Here is a 15,111-nt window from a genome sequence, read left to right on the forward strand (position 1 = left end):
AGGACGCACCTGCCTGACAGGCTGTTGTCCCAGTGTTATTCTGAAGATTAATGTGGCATTCTAATACATAGTGTACATAACAGGAGATACTGTTTTCCATTATTTCTCCCTAAAAACAAAAGGACTGTGTCTGATCAATATAGTTTTTCTAACCTAGGATACATATATAAAGCTTTATACGTATAAGAATAAAAATAAACAGCATTTTACCCTGTTTATTTGGTACTGCCATAGGACATTGCACAGTTCCAAGGCCCTTATCTTGGGTGGTGTTTAGTAGTTATAACCTCAGGGTTGTATGAGCTTTCTCACAGTGATTTGCTCGGCAAGTTTTAAGTCTAGATAGAATACAGCTGCTAGCTGCTAACTGCTGAGCAGCAGTCCTGGTACTCAGGCTCTCTACCCGCTAGGTAAACCCCCCACATCCTGCTGTCTCCCCAGGTAGCTCTGGACCTCTCCCAACGCCGTGTACCAGTACGCAGGGTCTTAAATACAGAGAGCGACGTGGTGAGCAAGTTTGATGTCACTGACTTTCCCTCGTGCTACCTGCTGTTTCGGAATGGCTCTATCTCCAGAGTACCTGTGTAAGTGTGATGTCGCCCTATCTCTCCCCCCACCCCATCTATTCATTCTTCCTGCCTAGAGATGTCACTAGGAAGAGCAGGCAAACAGGAGAAGCAGATGTCTGGTCCTCGGTGTGAGACAAGACCTCCAACCTTGCAGCTTAGGGTTTCTGCCTTCACCCCGAATGCTTCTAAGGCATCCACACCACTCCCTAGCCGTGACACCCATCCCCTCTGTCCACAGAGTTCACTGACAGGGTGCAGACCTGCAAGGATTCAGACATGCTGGACCTTCCCTCCCTTTCCTTTTCTAATTGCAGAAAAGTTCATTAGGAGCCAGACAATAGCCCATTCCAAAATGTCAGGAGAAAACAATCAAGCCAGCCTCAGCTGCTTTGTCAGACTCCTGCTGCCGACTGGCCTGTTAAATGGCAGCAGATGGTGCCTTGGTGCCCTCTGTAGGCAGATGATTGATGTCAGCCTGGCCCTGCAGGCAGAAATTCAGGGGGCCAAAGAGCGCAAGGCTACCCTAGCTACCCAGAAATCTGCTTCTTGCGGCCGTTAGTACCAGCCTACACTGAGGCTAAGCTAGGCAGCCTCTTGCTATTGCCATAGCCTAGGTCACCAGTGTCCTGAGGCAGGCCTCTAGAGTCCAGAGCAGGATGCTCATAAGGGGAATGTTAGGCTAGTTCCTGGGCAGGCCCAGAGAGTGCCAGTCCTAGAGGTGAGAGGAGGCATTGTTTCCTCACTTGAGGTTGGTGAAGGAGAAAATTGTTTGTGACGATGCTGCTCCTGGGCCATCTGCTCGTTGATAGACACTGAGCTGGGGTGGCATAGCAGGGAAGCCATGCTTACTGATGCTGGCTCCCGTAGGACATCCTGTCACTGATGCTTATCGTGGCCAGACCTTTTTGAGGAAATATTTCCTACCCTTAAGACTCCAGTATTAGGAGAGAGAAATCAAGAAGATTTGGACAAACCTGGTTCTCTGCTATTGATATTATTTTTAAAATTACACGCCAAACTCTGAATTCCTTAGGGAGTAATGTCACCTTGTGATGTCCTGGAACACATTTGTGGGAGGGTGACTGCCTTGAGACCAGTCATCTTTTAGTCTATAGGGAAGACAGTCAAACCCAGCAATTCCTGTCATGGGCAGAAGTTGGTAGATTTTTGTCTTTGTGGTGAGGGGGACCCAACCCAGAACTTGCACAAGGTAGGTAGGAAACAGCTTTTCTGATGAACTGTATCTCCAGTTATCTTTGGCAGGATGGATGCTGTTCCCAGTGGAGCCCACCTGCCTAAAGACAATGGCCAAGTAATTCTCAGGCCCAGTTGCTTTTTCAGTTAGGAGTTCCACATCTGGCTGATATAAAAGGGTTTCCATAGCATGGACAGTGAATGGATGAGTTAAAGTGAGACCTAAGGGGCCAAAAACAAGATGAGAACAAGTTTAGATCGAATTTCTTGCTAAGCCTTGCTATTGGAGGGCCCACTCTCTTTCCGCTCCTGACACTGGCCAGCTGTGCAATTTTCCCTTTGTACTTACTGCTTCCCTTTGCTTTCTTCCCAGGCTGATGGAGTCCAGGCCTTTCTATACATCCTACCTGCGGGGACTGTCCGGACCGACCAGGGAGGCTCCCCCGACCACAGCTGCGCCAGTCTCTGCTGAAAACATAGCTCCCACAGTGTGGAAGTTTGCAGACCAGTAAGGGCACCAGCTTCTCACGTCCATCCCTCCTCCTACCTCTTCTCTGGCCACGGTCACACCCCCTCCATGAGCACTGTTCCTGTCACAGGGATAGCCTACATCTGTCCCTGCATGACTGGCCTTGGGTCTTTACTGGGAATCCAACCCAAGATTTGAATATGCTAGGTAGAAACTCCCCCATTGAACTGCATCCCGAGCTGAGTAACGCCTTGCTGCAGACTAGGCCTTTGGGGGTCCCCGACTGCTGACCATGCTCAGGAATCTTGCTGTGGCCTCTCTTGTGTGCCAGGGCCTCAGTGCCAGATGTGGGTTTGCCAAACAAAAGTTGCACGTTATTCCTCATAATTGAAGGAATGCTGGCTATTGCTCTCATTGCATAAGCTCAACTTTACGCAAAAGCAAGTAGAAGTCAGGTGTGGGCTGGACACGAGTAATGCCAGTACCTAGGAGGCCACAGCGGCAGGACTGTGAATTCCAGGGAGAAATCAAGAGTGTGAACGAGAAAAAGGCAAGGAGGGAGGAAAGGGAAAGGAGAAGTCGAATCAGTGTGGAGGGTTACTAGGAGGGTCTTCACTAATTTCTGTCCTGAGCAATTGTTTCGTCAGGGCCACGCATGTGCTAGACCACTGTGGGTTCCAATTTGTCTAGTGGAGTATGAGACCCGAGGTCTGGCATCTGTGTGCACATCAGCTCTGAAAGAGACAAACTGCTGCCCATGTTGCCCCCCATGCCCTTCTGCTGTACTGGTTCTCCAGCCTTGGTGAGTTGCCAGATCCTTAGCTTTTCTCTCTTGCAGAGGACCAGCTTTTTTAGAGCAGTGTGTGAGTGCACTGCCCATCTGGTTTTCTGCTCCTACACAATTTTTGCTTAGAGCAAAATGAAGCTCAACACCTTTGCATGAGACACAGGCAGTCACTATGCTAGCCTTGATGGCTGGCTTTGCTGACTACACAGGGCTGATGCCGTCTCTGCTCATAGACTTTATAGTCCCCTTCAAAGTATCCCTTCTAGAAAGTCACCCCACTGCATCTGAATGCTACAAGTATCAGGGAGTCCTCTGCCTTTTCAGGTATCCTTGTCTGTGCACAGTGTTAAGTGTGAAAGAACTGCTTGTTCTATGAGGCTCCTGGGCTTCACTTTTATAGTAAACACCATGATGCTGTCCATGGAGATGGAGACCTCTTGCTTAGTATGTACCCAACTGTGTACTAAGCAAGGATGTCTGACCAGGCAGCTCAGTGCTGGTTCAAAAGGATAGCTTATAAGTAGAGGATGCACAGAGAACCGGGAGAAAGATCCAGAAAGGATCTCACATCCTAGCTAATAGCAGACTTTATAGGTAAAGTGCAGTGGAAAGAGTAAACCCAGTGATAAGGAAATGAACGTATGAGGTGACAATGAATACCTGGGAGGTGGCTCAGTGGGTAAAGTTCTTGTGCAAAAGATGAGCCTGGAGTTCAAATCACTGGTACCATGTGAATGCTGGATGTAGTGACCAGCTCTAACCCCAGTACTGAGGTGTGCAGACAGGCAGATCTCAGGCTTTATAGACAGCCAGTCTAGCTGAAGTGGTGAACTCGAAGTTGAGTGCGGGGAAATCCTGTTTCCACAAATAAAGTGGAGAAGCAATTGAGGAAGATGTCCCAATGCCAGCCTCTTGTCTCCACTTGCAGCCACAACTGCACACATATGCACACGTGTGTACACTACACACCCATGCCTGCACACAAAGGTGTCATTGACCATTTTTATTCAGATTATCCAAATTACTGTAAGAGCTATACCAAGATCTGTGCTTGCCAGCATCTTACATCATCTCATTCTATCATAAGGCCACTTCTTAAGGTTTTATTTTTATTATTATTTGTGTGTGTGTGTGTGTGTGTGTGTGTGTTGTACCCAGAAGAGGTGATCAGATTCCTCGGAGTTGGAGTTTCAGGAGGTTGTGAAGCACCTGGTGTGGGTGCCAGGAACTGATGTAAGGTTCTCTGAAGAGCAGCACAGTCTCTTAACTGCTAAGCTCTCTCTCCAGACCAATGAGGTCACTTCTTGAGGCAGAACATCAGAATAGCGAGGTAGGTAAACTGAGGCCAGAGGACACCACAGTGGAGATTTTGCCTGAGAGTGAAGTGTGAGTAGAGTCACTGCCCATCTTGGTAGCTGACCTTGTTGGCTCTGTACCTTCAAGAGGCAGAATGATTTGTTAGTTCTACAGGTGAAATAACCCATGGAGTAGGAATTACCTAAGCTCAGAAAACTAGCTTACTATCATGCTGAGGCCAGAGCCCCGGTGTCAGGAGGCAGAGGTCGGGAAGTAGCCAACATTCAATGCCGTTCCTAGCAGTACCTGAGCTGACCCCATGGAAGCATGGTGGACCTGGGATGGGACAGCTAGCTGGAGAGGTAGAAGACCTGACAGGTCTAGAAGCAGTATGCATACGAGCCCTGCATGAAGTAGAGAACCTGTTTTCTTTCCTGTCTCTCTGCCATCACTGCTCCTAGCCTTGGTGAGTAGCTAAACTCCAGGCCTTTCCCTTTCCTTGTGCGAGCCTGTGTATATGCAGTCAGGCTGTTTGTCTGCCCCTAAGGGTTTTTTGCTCAAAACAGAATGAGCCTGGTTCATGAGTTACAGAAGGGGCTAGCTCTGGACCTGGAGAGAAGGCCCTACCCACCTGCACCAAGCTGGTTTCCATCTGTTTTCGGTCAGCAACCTATCTGTGAGCCGTGTGTTATGTCTGTTATACAGATGGGGGATGGAGACCTAGAAAGGTCGTTTATCTAAGGTGCTCAGCAAATCGCTGCCAGAGCCAAGTCTACGCACTTCTGTGACACTCGGAGTGCCTCTCTTCATTCCTTCGAGCGCCTGTGCTGTTAATGCTCCTTCTCTTCTGCTTCCTCTTGTCCTCAGCTCCAAGATCTACATGGCCGACCTGGAATCCTCTCTACATTACATCCTGCGTGTAGAAGTGGGGAAGTTCTCAGTTCTGGAGGGACATCGCCTGATGGCCCTGAAAAAGTTTGTGGCAGTATTGGCCAAGGTGAGCAGGGCCGCACCTTCCTTTGTCCCTGTATTTCCCCATGTAATTAGTGTGTGTGTGTCTACCATATACCACACCAGCCCCTTCTTGAGGAACTCAGGTCTGACTGGACACCTGGACCCATAGCTGTCCAGGCCCCCATAGGCTGCTGCCCTCCTCTCATAACCATATTCTGTACCAGCTCCACATTGCCAGAGACCATGCCACCCTGTAGAGGAGAGGAGTGAGAGACACGGGGCCAGATAGCCCAATACCTGGGAATATGCCAGCCATCCAGTGACTTACTCTGCCTGCTTATCTGAGTTCTCCACCTCAGTCAAGCCCCAGTCTGTGGCATGGTGACTGGGGAAGTGGACTCTGGGCCACCAGAGTGAAAGAGGGTGCTTTCTGCATGCTGTCTGTCTTCTCAGTCTAGCCCAGACCCACAGTGCTAACCCTGCTCTGTACTCCCGGCTTCTCAGAAAGGCAGTTGCTCCCTGCGGTGAAGCCCCTGGTTGTCAAAGGTTAAATTCCTGGCAGCATTTAATCTCCTCACCTGCTTTGCAGAGTGGTGGCCCTGCCATTTAAAGGGCCCAGGGGCTTAAGTAACTTGACATAGTCAGCAGGACCAAACCCAAGGCCTGAGGCGTTGCTGTACAGAGCTGCCTTTCCCTTTCCTCCCCATCCGGCTTCCCTTCCTCACCAGCCTGCTTCATTGTTGAGTCAGGACTGCCTGTCCCCTGGGCCTGCTTGCTGACTCAGCCTCCCTCAGTCCCAGCAGATCTGAGCCCGCCCTTCCCAGGTCTCTGGGAACCTCCTGGTTTCTCCCTACCTCACCCATTCTGCTGCCATCCCGACCCTGGCTTGGTGGCCTGTGTGTCCGTACACAGAGGACCTGTGAGAAATGCTGCAGGCAAGGCAGAGTCATTCCCATGGTAGAGAATTTGTGTGAGCATTGAGAGGGAACAAATCTAGAGCGATCCTCTGTACTGTTCTACCACTGAAGTGCGGGAACGCTGTGTGCTCCCTACCCCTGCAGACCTCAGTGAGGACACCCAGCCCAGGACAGCCTACTCCAAAGGAGGCCTCTGAAGCAGTAGTTTCTCCCATGCTGCCTGTGTCTGTTCGCAGCTGTAGGCCATCTGGTATTTAGTTTGTGCTGTGTGAGGTTGATGTGAGAGGAGACACAGAAAATACCCACGTTAGATAGAGGCCTGAACAGCACATTCCCAGTGGGGCAGGAGATGGTATGGGGGAGGTGGCCCGTTAGCCTGAAGCCAGGTCTCTCAGAAAAGACAGAATGGTGTTGAAGCAGAGGACTGAGGGAAGCCAGCTGTACAGATGTCCCACAGGGGGAGCAGTGTGAGCTGGGACACAGGTGGAGAGACCCATTTAACCTTTGCCTGCAAGACTGTCGCGTTCTGCCCTTCTTTGCTGGGGGCTTCTTTCCTGAAGAATAAGAGTCAAAGCTGTTCTCTTTCCTTGAGCTCTGGCAGGCGACTGTACAGTGCACTGGGGGGGTTACTCACACCGACTGTACAGTGCACTGGGGGGTACTCACACCGACTGTACAGTGCACTGGGGGGGTACTCACACCGACTGTACAGTGCACTGGGGGGTACTCACACCGACTGTACAGTGCACTGGGGGGTATTCACACCGACTGTACAGTGCACTGGGGGGTACTCACACCGACTGTACAGTGCACTGGGGGGTACTCACACCGACTGTACAGTGCACTGGGGGGTACTCACACTGACTGTACAGTGCACTGGTCCTCGCCCATTCTCCGTTCCTCAACTCTGGGTGGGTACCCAGCATTTTAGAGCTGGAATGACAGCCCAGAGAAGTGAAGCACCTTGTCCAAGGAGAAAGCCACACTCACATCTCATCTACCTTCCTCTCTTGCCTTTCACAACTGGGCACCCAGGAACAGGAAAGCAGGGAAAGAAAGGGCTCCTCTGTCAGCCTGCCTTATCACATGTGGGCAGCTATCAGGGCTGGCCACTGGGTGGCGTATGGTCACCAAGGTTTCCCTGCTCTCTGCTGTCCAGAGCCCTGTAAGTCATCCTTCCTTCTGATGCATGGCCTTAGAAGGCAGAAGAAAGGTGCCAAGTCAGGATGGCAGGCGGAGGTCAGTGAGAAATGCTGACTTTGGGCTGTAAATCAGTGTGTGGACCCAGAGCTCCCAGGAGCTAAGCAGGAAGAAGCATTCTAAAGCACAAGTCTTTGCAGCCATTTTTCACTCTGGGGCATGGCCAGCATGAGGTTTGGTAAGGATGTCTAATGTCTTCTCAGAGGACTGGGTCTGGCAGCAGACTTTTCTGTGCCGTTCTTATCTCCAGGATTCCTCCCTCAGATGGTTTTCCCTGTGCTCCTCTCGCCACATTTCTCAGGATCGTCTCCACCTACCTCTCGCCTCCCTATGGTTTTATCTGCCCTGCTCCCCTGCTGCATCCATTCCCTTTTCTCCCCACCGCACCCCATGTGCACTTGGTCATGCACATATATGCACATATGCACATATTCTCTCCTCCCCCGAGTCCTTGTGGTTTTAAAGTGCTGATACTAATCAGATTTGCATTGACTTATTGTCAAAGTAGCTTTTCATGTTCCTCTGAGGCTCTTGGGAGTTACCATCAAGATTTGGATCTTGGCCCTAAGCCCTGCTGGCCTGTCCACATTGGCAGCCCATGGACTGAAAACAAAAGGTCTTTTGCCAGCCTATTACCAATGAAGGTTTCTCTTCAGTTTGGTTCTTGTCTTTTCAAAATAAAGAAATGAGCCAAGAAACACAGGCAGTTAAAACAGTTTACTTAGCAAAAGCAAAGCAGAGAGTACACTCCAGGCAGCTTGCAGTGGGTGTTCCAAAGGGAGGCAGACAGAAGCCCACTGGGTTCTGCCTTAGGGATTTAAAGACTTTTATGGTTACTCCCTCTTGTGATGTCATTGTAAAGTCCTTTCCCTTGAGCCCATCTTCCTTTCATATCACTACTGAGAATGGCTCAAGATGTCCCTGCAGTTTTTCCTTCCACATTCACCAGGGTGTTTGTTGTTGGCCGTGGGTGAGCATGGGAAAAGTGCCCTAGGATCTCAACTTTTGAGGAGCCCAACTGCTGCTCTGAGGGTGCTGGGCTGTAAAAGATGGGCTCTGAGCATCAGAAAACAGCACCAGGATGCAGCTGCGGTTATCCTCTGTCACCCCATGTCTAACCCCTTGCCTACCCCACCAGAGCCCAGCTGGTCAACCAGTCGCTCCATCAGAGGGCCACCTGAAAAGAAGACTTGTGTCCAGGGCTCACAGCAGTCCTGGGGAGTAGTATGCTGCTTGTACCTTCCTCTTCCCCTGAGTGGTTGCATGTGGTTAGGTCAGCATTAGGGCCTGAGCCTTGACAGGAGAGACCCACATGACCTAAGAGACACAGAGTCTCTTCCTCTCTGCCCAGAATACACCTTAGGGAGCCACATTGGTGCCTATTGGTTTGGGAACATTCTAGTAAACCTGCATTGGTCCACTTCTATGCAGTTTCCTTCTCTTGTAAGACTGTAAACCTCTGTAGAATTGTTGTTCACTCTCCAATTGCCACGTGTTCCTACCTGCAGTACTTCCCTGGCCGGCCTTTGGTCCAGAATTTCCTGCACTCCATAAATGACTGGCTTCACAAGCAGCCGAGAAAGAAGATCCCCTATAGTTTCTTTAGAACTGCTCTGGACAACAGGAAGGAGGTGAGTCTGGAAGGCACGTGAAGCTCTCACTAATGTTCTGACAGTTATGGGACTGGAGGGACGCTGCTGAGATTTATTATTATTCCACAGTTTGCGCTAAGTCATTCCATTTACCTCTAATAAGCTGTTCTTCATGGGGCTCTGTAGAATGTCTCACTGAATCCCCTCCCCATACTTCAGGATTTTCATTTAGCAGACGAAGAAACCAAGTTGGGGCAGTTACCTAACTTTTCTAGTCTAAGACCCCATCGGGCCTGTCAGTGATTGGGACTAAAATGAAGGATGGAGTCCTATTTTAAGATAGGATCTTTCTCTGTATCCAAGGTTATGACCTTGAAACTCACAGCAGTCCACCCGTGTCTGCTTCCCAAATGTAAATATTATAGGAATGAGCCACCACATTTATTGAAGACACTACACCAGGCTGGCCTCGAACTCACAGAGATCCGCCTGCCTCTGCCTCCTGAGTGCTGAGATTAAAGGTGTGCACCACCACCACCTGGCAAGACACCAGAGTCTTAACCATAACTCTTGCCTGCTTCCAAGCAGCTTCCTCAGTATGGCCCACAGCAGGGTACCTATCAGCGAGCCACACCCAATAGTCATGCAAAACCACATGCATTTGTAAGGTGTCCAGGCTTGCAGGACCTCTGTGATCAGATCAGCAGTGCTGTTTCAAAGTTAGAACTTGGTGTTTGCCATGGATTCTCAGGTGGGCTAATCTTCTGGTGGATAAAGATGGCAGCGGTGCCCCTTTGAGGTGATAGCCCAGAAGAGGCCTCTCTTGCTACAGTGCTCTATGCTGCTGGAAGCCTCCCTTGTCCCCTCCTTCCACCCTTTCTCATCTCTGTTGTGCACTCATGTTCACATGTACCCCTTAGGACGCTGTTCTTGTTGAGAAGGTGAACTGGGTTGGCTGCCAGGGCAGTGAGCCACATTTTCGGGGCTTTCCCTGCTCCCTGTGGGTCCTCTTCCACTTCCTGACTGTGCAGGCAAGTCGGCATAGTGAAACTTATCCACAAGAACCAGGTGAGTCCAGGCCTGCTCATCCTGTGCCTCAGACTGCCCTATTCCTCTGTGGGGAGCCCATTGGAATGATCCTGTATTAGGGGCAACTGGTGAGAGAGAGAGAGAGAGAGAGAGAGAGAGAGAGAGAGAGAGAGAGAGAGACAGAGAGAGAGACAGAGAGACAGAGAGACAGAGACAGACAGAGAAACAGACAGAGAGACAGACAGACAGAGAGCGCTGTGTATGAGGTCCTGGTGGATGGAGGTAGGAGGTTGCCTTCTAAAGGGTTGGAGGTGGCAGAGGAGGGAACATTTAGAAGCAGCAGGAAGCAACCCCTGCCGTCTATGGGGTCTGGAAGAGGGAAGGTGCAGAAAGTGCAGGGAGGCATACCTTCAGGAGAATAAAGTGAGAGTCACAGAGCCCCTTGCTGGGCCAGCATATATGGGAGGGCAGAGTGAGAATCCTGAGGGACATGAAGAGAAAGTAGGAAGCACTCATTCCAGTTCAGGATGGACTTCTAAGGGTATCCCATAGAGGCAGGGCCCACTGGCGAGCCTGAAGCAGGTCGGAGGGGAGGATCATAGGACTGGAATGAGCGCTCTGTCCCTTCCAGCTCTCCGGCCACGTCACATAATCCCCAAGTGTCCCTCTGAAAAATGTAATGATGAGGCCTGAAGAGGAAGAACTGCAGCTTAGGAGCTTTGGAGGAAATAGGACCCCTCTGAAGGGGAGAAGTAGGCGAGGCACTGTGCAGGGTGACCCCAGAAGAGAGGAGGAGGACAGGGCAGCCTGTGGCGATCCATGATGGAGAGGCAGAGACTGGCAACATGAAGGGCCTTTGTGTGGTGTCTCTTTTCCCTCCAGCTGACGGCCAGGAGGTCCTCCAAGCCATGCGGAACTATGTCCGGTTCTTCTTTGGCTGTAGAGACTGCGCTGACCATTTTGAGCAGATGGCTGCTGCCTCTATGCACCGGGTAACAAATCCCAAAAATGCCGTTCTCTGGCTCTGGACCAGCCACAACAGGGTTAACGCTCGCCTCTCAGGTAAGGAGGGCCGCTTCCAAGGCTGGAGGTGGCATTCTGGGGGTATTCTCACTATCTCCTAAGTGACAGCCCTGTTAACCAGGCCAGTACCGTTAGCCCCTGGTCTGGAGGGAACTCCTACCCCACTCAACCAGGACCCTCTCTGGCTCCTTAGGCTCTCTCCTGCCTAGCTCCCCCACCCCCACTGCTTTCTGACTGTTAGTTTTATCCTACTAATAGGGAGGAGAGAGCAGGGGTTTCCATTCTCATCAGAGAGTGGGCTGGAGAGAGACAAGGAGTGTGTCTTCCTCATTACCCTTATTTACACTATTTGCCTTCCCTGCACATGGGAGCCTGGGAGGAAAGCGTTCTGTAGACCGGATACTACCTATCTGGAGAGCAGGGAGTACCTCCCAGACAGCCCTAGGGCAGGAGCTGGAGGGTACAGATGCACTTGGTTCCCTCTCCAGGAGCCTCCTAGTAGCATTTAGAAAGAAAACATGTGCTTAGCTTCCCTGCCAGCTGCCGGCCTCTTCCCCATCCCCTTGCCTCAGATCTCCCACCAAATGCTGCAATGGTTGTATCACACTGTGGGCCAGGACTGTGCAGACTAGTCCAGGAGTCGTTTGGGTTTGGGATGGTGCTGGGGATTGAACCTGGGGCCTAGCTCACTGAACTATGTCCCCAAAATCTCCTCTGCCTTCTTTATTTTGAGGCCGAGGCCCAGACTGGCTTTGAATGTGCAGTCCTTCTACCTCATCCCCAAGTAGCTTTGGTTTCTGTTTTGTATCTGTATTTTATTTTCCATCTTTCTAAAGGCTTGTGCAAACTGTATGTGTTCCCTCCCCAGGTGCTCCAAGTGAGGACCCCTACTTCCCCAAGTTGCAGTGGCCACCCCGTGAACTATGTTTAGCCTGCCATAATGAACTCAATGGACAGGAGCCTGTGTGGGACCTAGATGCCACCTTCAACTTTCTCAAGGCTCACTTCTCTCCAGTAAACATTGTCATGGACTCTCCTGCAGCTGGACCAGCAGCCCAGAGGGGTCCCCAGAATCATGAAGCTACCCCAGAGCTGGTAATGGATGCAGTAGAACTGGAGAGCAGAAATTCAGTGCTGGGCCATGAGCGGGCTGCTTCTGCAGAGCCCCCTGGAGCTACTGCCCTAGATGTTCCAGCTGAGAAGCCTGAAGCAAGTGGCCCCCAGGAACTATACACAGGCCTCAGAATGAGTGGAGCTCCAGCAGGGCAGGGCCCTCCTGAGCATGTGGAAGAGCTTCAGAGAGACACGCAGGAACATGCCCAGGGGTGGCAGCACTTGAGCAAGAGAGACACTGGGGCCTTATTGCTGCCTGAGGTGAAGCACCTCCAAGGCCCTTTAGAGCTAAGGCGAGGGAGCCGCAGCCCCAAGCAGCTAGCCAGCATACCTGAAGTGGAACCAGAGGCCCGAGCTATACAGGGCCAAGGCCCATGGTTACAGGTTCTGGGAGGGGGTTTTTCCCACCTGGACATTAGCCTCTGTGTGGGGCTCTACTCTGTGTCCTTCATGGGCTTACTAGCCATGTACACCTACTTCCGGGCCAGAATGAGGACCCTGAAGGGCCATGCTAGTCACCACATAGCCTGAACTGTCCAGGAAGAGGGCAGGAATGGAGATTTTTTGGCCCCCTGGCACCTTTGCTTCCCCTCTACTCCTGGTTCCATTTTTTCTAACTTAGGAGAGCAGCAAGTCCAAGAAAGCTAGTTGTTGGGTGAACCCGTGGTCTACTGTGAAGGGCTCCATAGACCAGACAGGAACAGGGTTCCAGTGTCGTCTGACCAGCATGGGGAAGGGGCAGCCTAAGGCAGGGTCAGGGGGGTTCTGGGAGGCTCAGGCCCTGGCTTTAGCACCCAATTCCTGTTTTTCAGCTTATGTGAAGTCCTGTCCCATTCCTGCTGAAGTCTCAATGTTTCCTGCTTGGCCTTGGCCTTAAATTGAGGCAGACAAGTCCAGAGTTTCCATCCAGAAGAGAGGACCTGGGCTGGGTGGGCTGGAGCGGACCCACTGCATTCTGAGGCTCTGCCTACTTCCCTCCCTCTCAACGTGAAGAAAAGGCAGCATCATTTCTGGCCTACCCAGCCTCAGCGCCTCAGACCTGGGCTGGGTGTGGCTCCAGGGGTGGAGCTGGAAGCTTCAGGAAATGATTTTGGCCTCCCAGGTTCACACTAGAGTTTCTGCTGCAAGGGTGTAGTTTGAGGGTGGTGTGGTTTGGCAGGCTGGGTGGGTGACAGTGGCTGGTCTGTGGGGTGCAGTGCTTACTTGGTGGCTGGGGCAAAGGGTGGGTAATGCTGAGGTCCAGATAGTCCTGTGCTAGCTGCGAGAGGGCAGCCTTCTCCTCTCTGAGCTGGGGCTCTTGTCTTTTGATTTTGTTCCCTGAAATCAGTGCTACATGTTGGCTGTGGAAGGTGCTGAGTTGAGAGCAGTGAGGGGAGGGTTTCCTCTTTGAGTTCCACTGCAGACAGGTAGAAATGGAAAAGTCTAGAACACAAGCTTCATTCCCACGCTCCCCCCACCTGAGAGGGGTGTGGAATAAAATTATTTTTGTTAAGTCACGCATAGTGTGTTTGACTTGTTCCCTGGAGACCTACAGGTCTATACTAACGGCGCAGGAGCAGGCCCTCACCTCACTCCCCACAGAACACTCTTGGACCCCAGGCCTTGGTGCTGGCCCTGCCACCTCCTGCTCTCTGGCTGTTAGAGGAGCCTGTCTGCAGCTGCCACCTTCAGCTCTTCCTCCAGGACTGGCAGGTTTGTTTGTCAAGCCAGCCTGCGCTGACTGGCCAGCCAGGAGGAGTCAGCCTGGATTAGATTTTGCCCCTAATCCAGCCTGCTGGGTTTTACAGGGATCAGAGCAGCCGATAATGAACCTCATTAGGGGGGGGAGCAGAAGCCTCAATCCGATTTGGGGTTTTCTCTGACATCTTCACTCGGCTCGAATGGCCTCGGCATTGGCGCAGCAGGTGGAATGCCAAGGACACCGCCTGTGCTGGGCCAGCTGGGGTGGGGGAGGTGCAGCTGGCAGGCATTTGACCTCTTTAGCAGCCTGGCTCCAAGGGTGCTTCCCCTCTCCATGTCTGAGCCCCACACTACATCCTCCTGGCTTAGACTGGTCCTTCCCTGCTGAACCCTGCTTGAGGGTTTGAGAGGCTGACAGGCCAGCACATGATCAAGCAGGGTTTCTGAAAGAGGCTCCGGGACCAGTGTCCACGACCTCAGAGGTTTCTTACTAAATGAGCCGCTCATAAAATAAGAGGTTTCTTATCACTTGGCCGCTCATAAAATGTCAAGTAAAAATTTCTGTTAGCAAATCCTGTACCTCCAATAACCATACTTCCCCAGATCAAATGTAGGATTGGGGCTCTGCAGAAAATGCTGGTGCAGGCTGCTCTACGATGTTCAGCGGCAGGATTAAGAGTAGAGGCAGGTCCCTGTTTGAGACACTTTGTGGTGTGGGTTTCCTTCCACACAGTGAGCCCCTTGGCCCTATCCAGGGGCCTTCTGATTGATAGGGAGGGTGGGCCTCCTGCCCCACTGCCTTTTACCTTGATTTCCCCAGGGCTCTTGTCCATGGCTTGGATAAGCAAGCCTGCCCACCAGCTGGTCCCCTGCCCTGCTTGTGCAGCCTTCGGGGGGACTGGGGCCTTCTGTGTCATCTGGACCTTTCTAGGCTGTTTGTCTGGAATGCTCTCTGGCAGGGGAGACCTGCGAAGCAGAGACTCCTTCTGCTGGATGGGACAGAGAAACCCACCTGTCTGGCACGTCATGTTTGAGGAGGTCAGGGTGTCCTTAAAGTAACCACCAAGTTGGGCTTTGAAGGATGAAGTGCCAACAAAGAAAATATGAAAATGTGGGGCTTGGAGAGATGGCTCAGTGGTTAACAGCATCGGCTGCTCCTCCAAAAAGCCCAGGTTCAATTCCCAGCACCCACATAGCAGCTCCCAAATGTCTGTAACTCAAGTTCCTGTATATTTGACTCCCTCACACAGACAAACACATAAACCAAACACCAATACACATAAAAATT

General features: G+C 51.5%; 1 protein-coding gene across 2 annotated transcripts in view; it reads left to right on the plus strand.

The window, feature by feature from the left end:
• The window catches only part of Qsox1 (quiescin sulfhydryl oxidase 1), a 35,708-nt gene extending 22,069 nt beyond the window's left edge, over window positions 1-13,639 (plus strand). The window contains exons 6-13 of one of the 2 annotated variants that reach the window (XM_041662840.1): window positions 442-584; window positions 2,137-2,271; window positions 5,183-5,312; window positions 8,895-9,017; window positions 9,899-10,046; window positions 10,890-11,069; window positions 11,899-12,125; window positions 12,956-13,639. In XM_041662840.1, the coding sequence (XP_041518774.1) occupies window positions 442-584; window positions 2,137-2,271; window positions 5,183-5,312; window positions 8,895-9,017; window positions 9,899-10,046; window positions 10,890-11,069; window positions 11,899-12,125; window positions 12,956-12,964 (1,095 nt within the window). In that variant the 3' untranslated portion in view covers window positions 12,965-13,639. The other variant, XM_041662839.1, reaches the window with a different exon arrangement.
• Window positions 13,640-15,111: the final 1,472 nt, after the last annotated feature.

The sequence above is a fragment of the Microtus oregoni genome, unplaced genomic scaffold (genome assembly GCF_018167655.1).
Source record: "Microtus oregoni isolate MIOR12 unplaced genomic scaffold, Mior012 000013F_ref0000133, whole genome shotgun sequence".
In the NCBI taxonomy this organism is placed as follows: Eukaryota; Metazoa; Chordata; class Mammalia; order Rodentia; family Cricetidae; genus Microtus; species Microtus oregoni.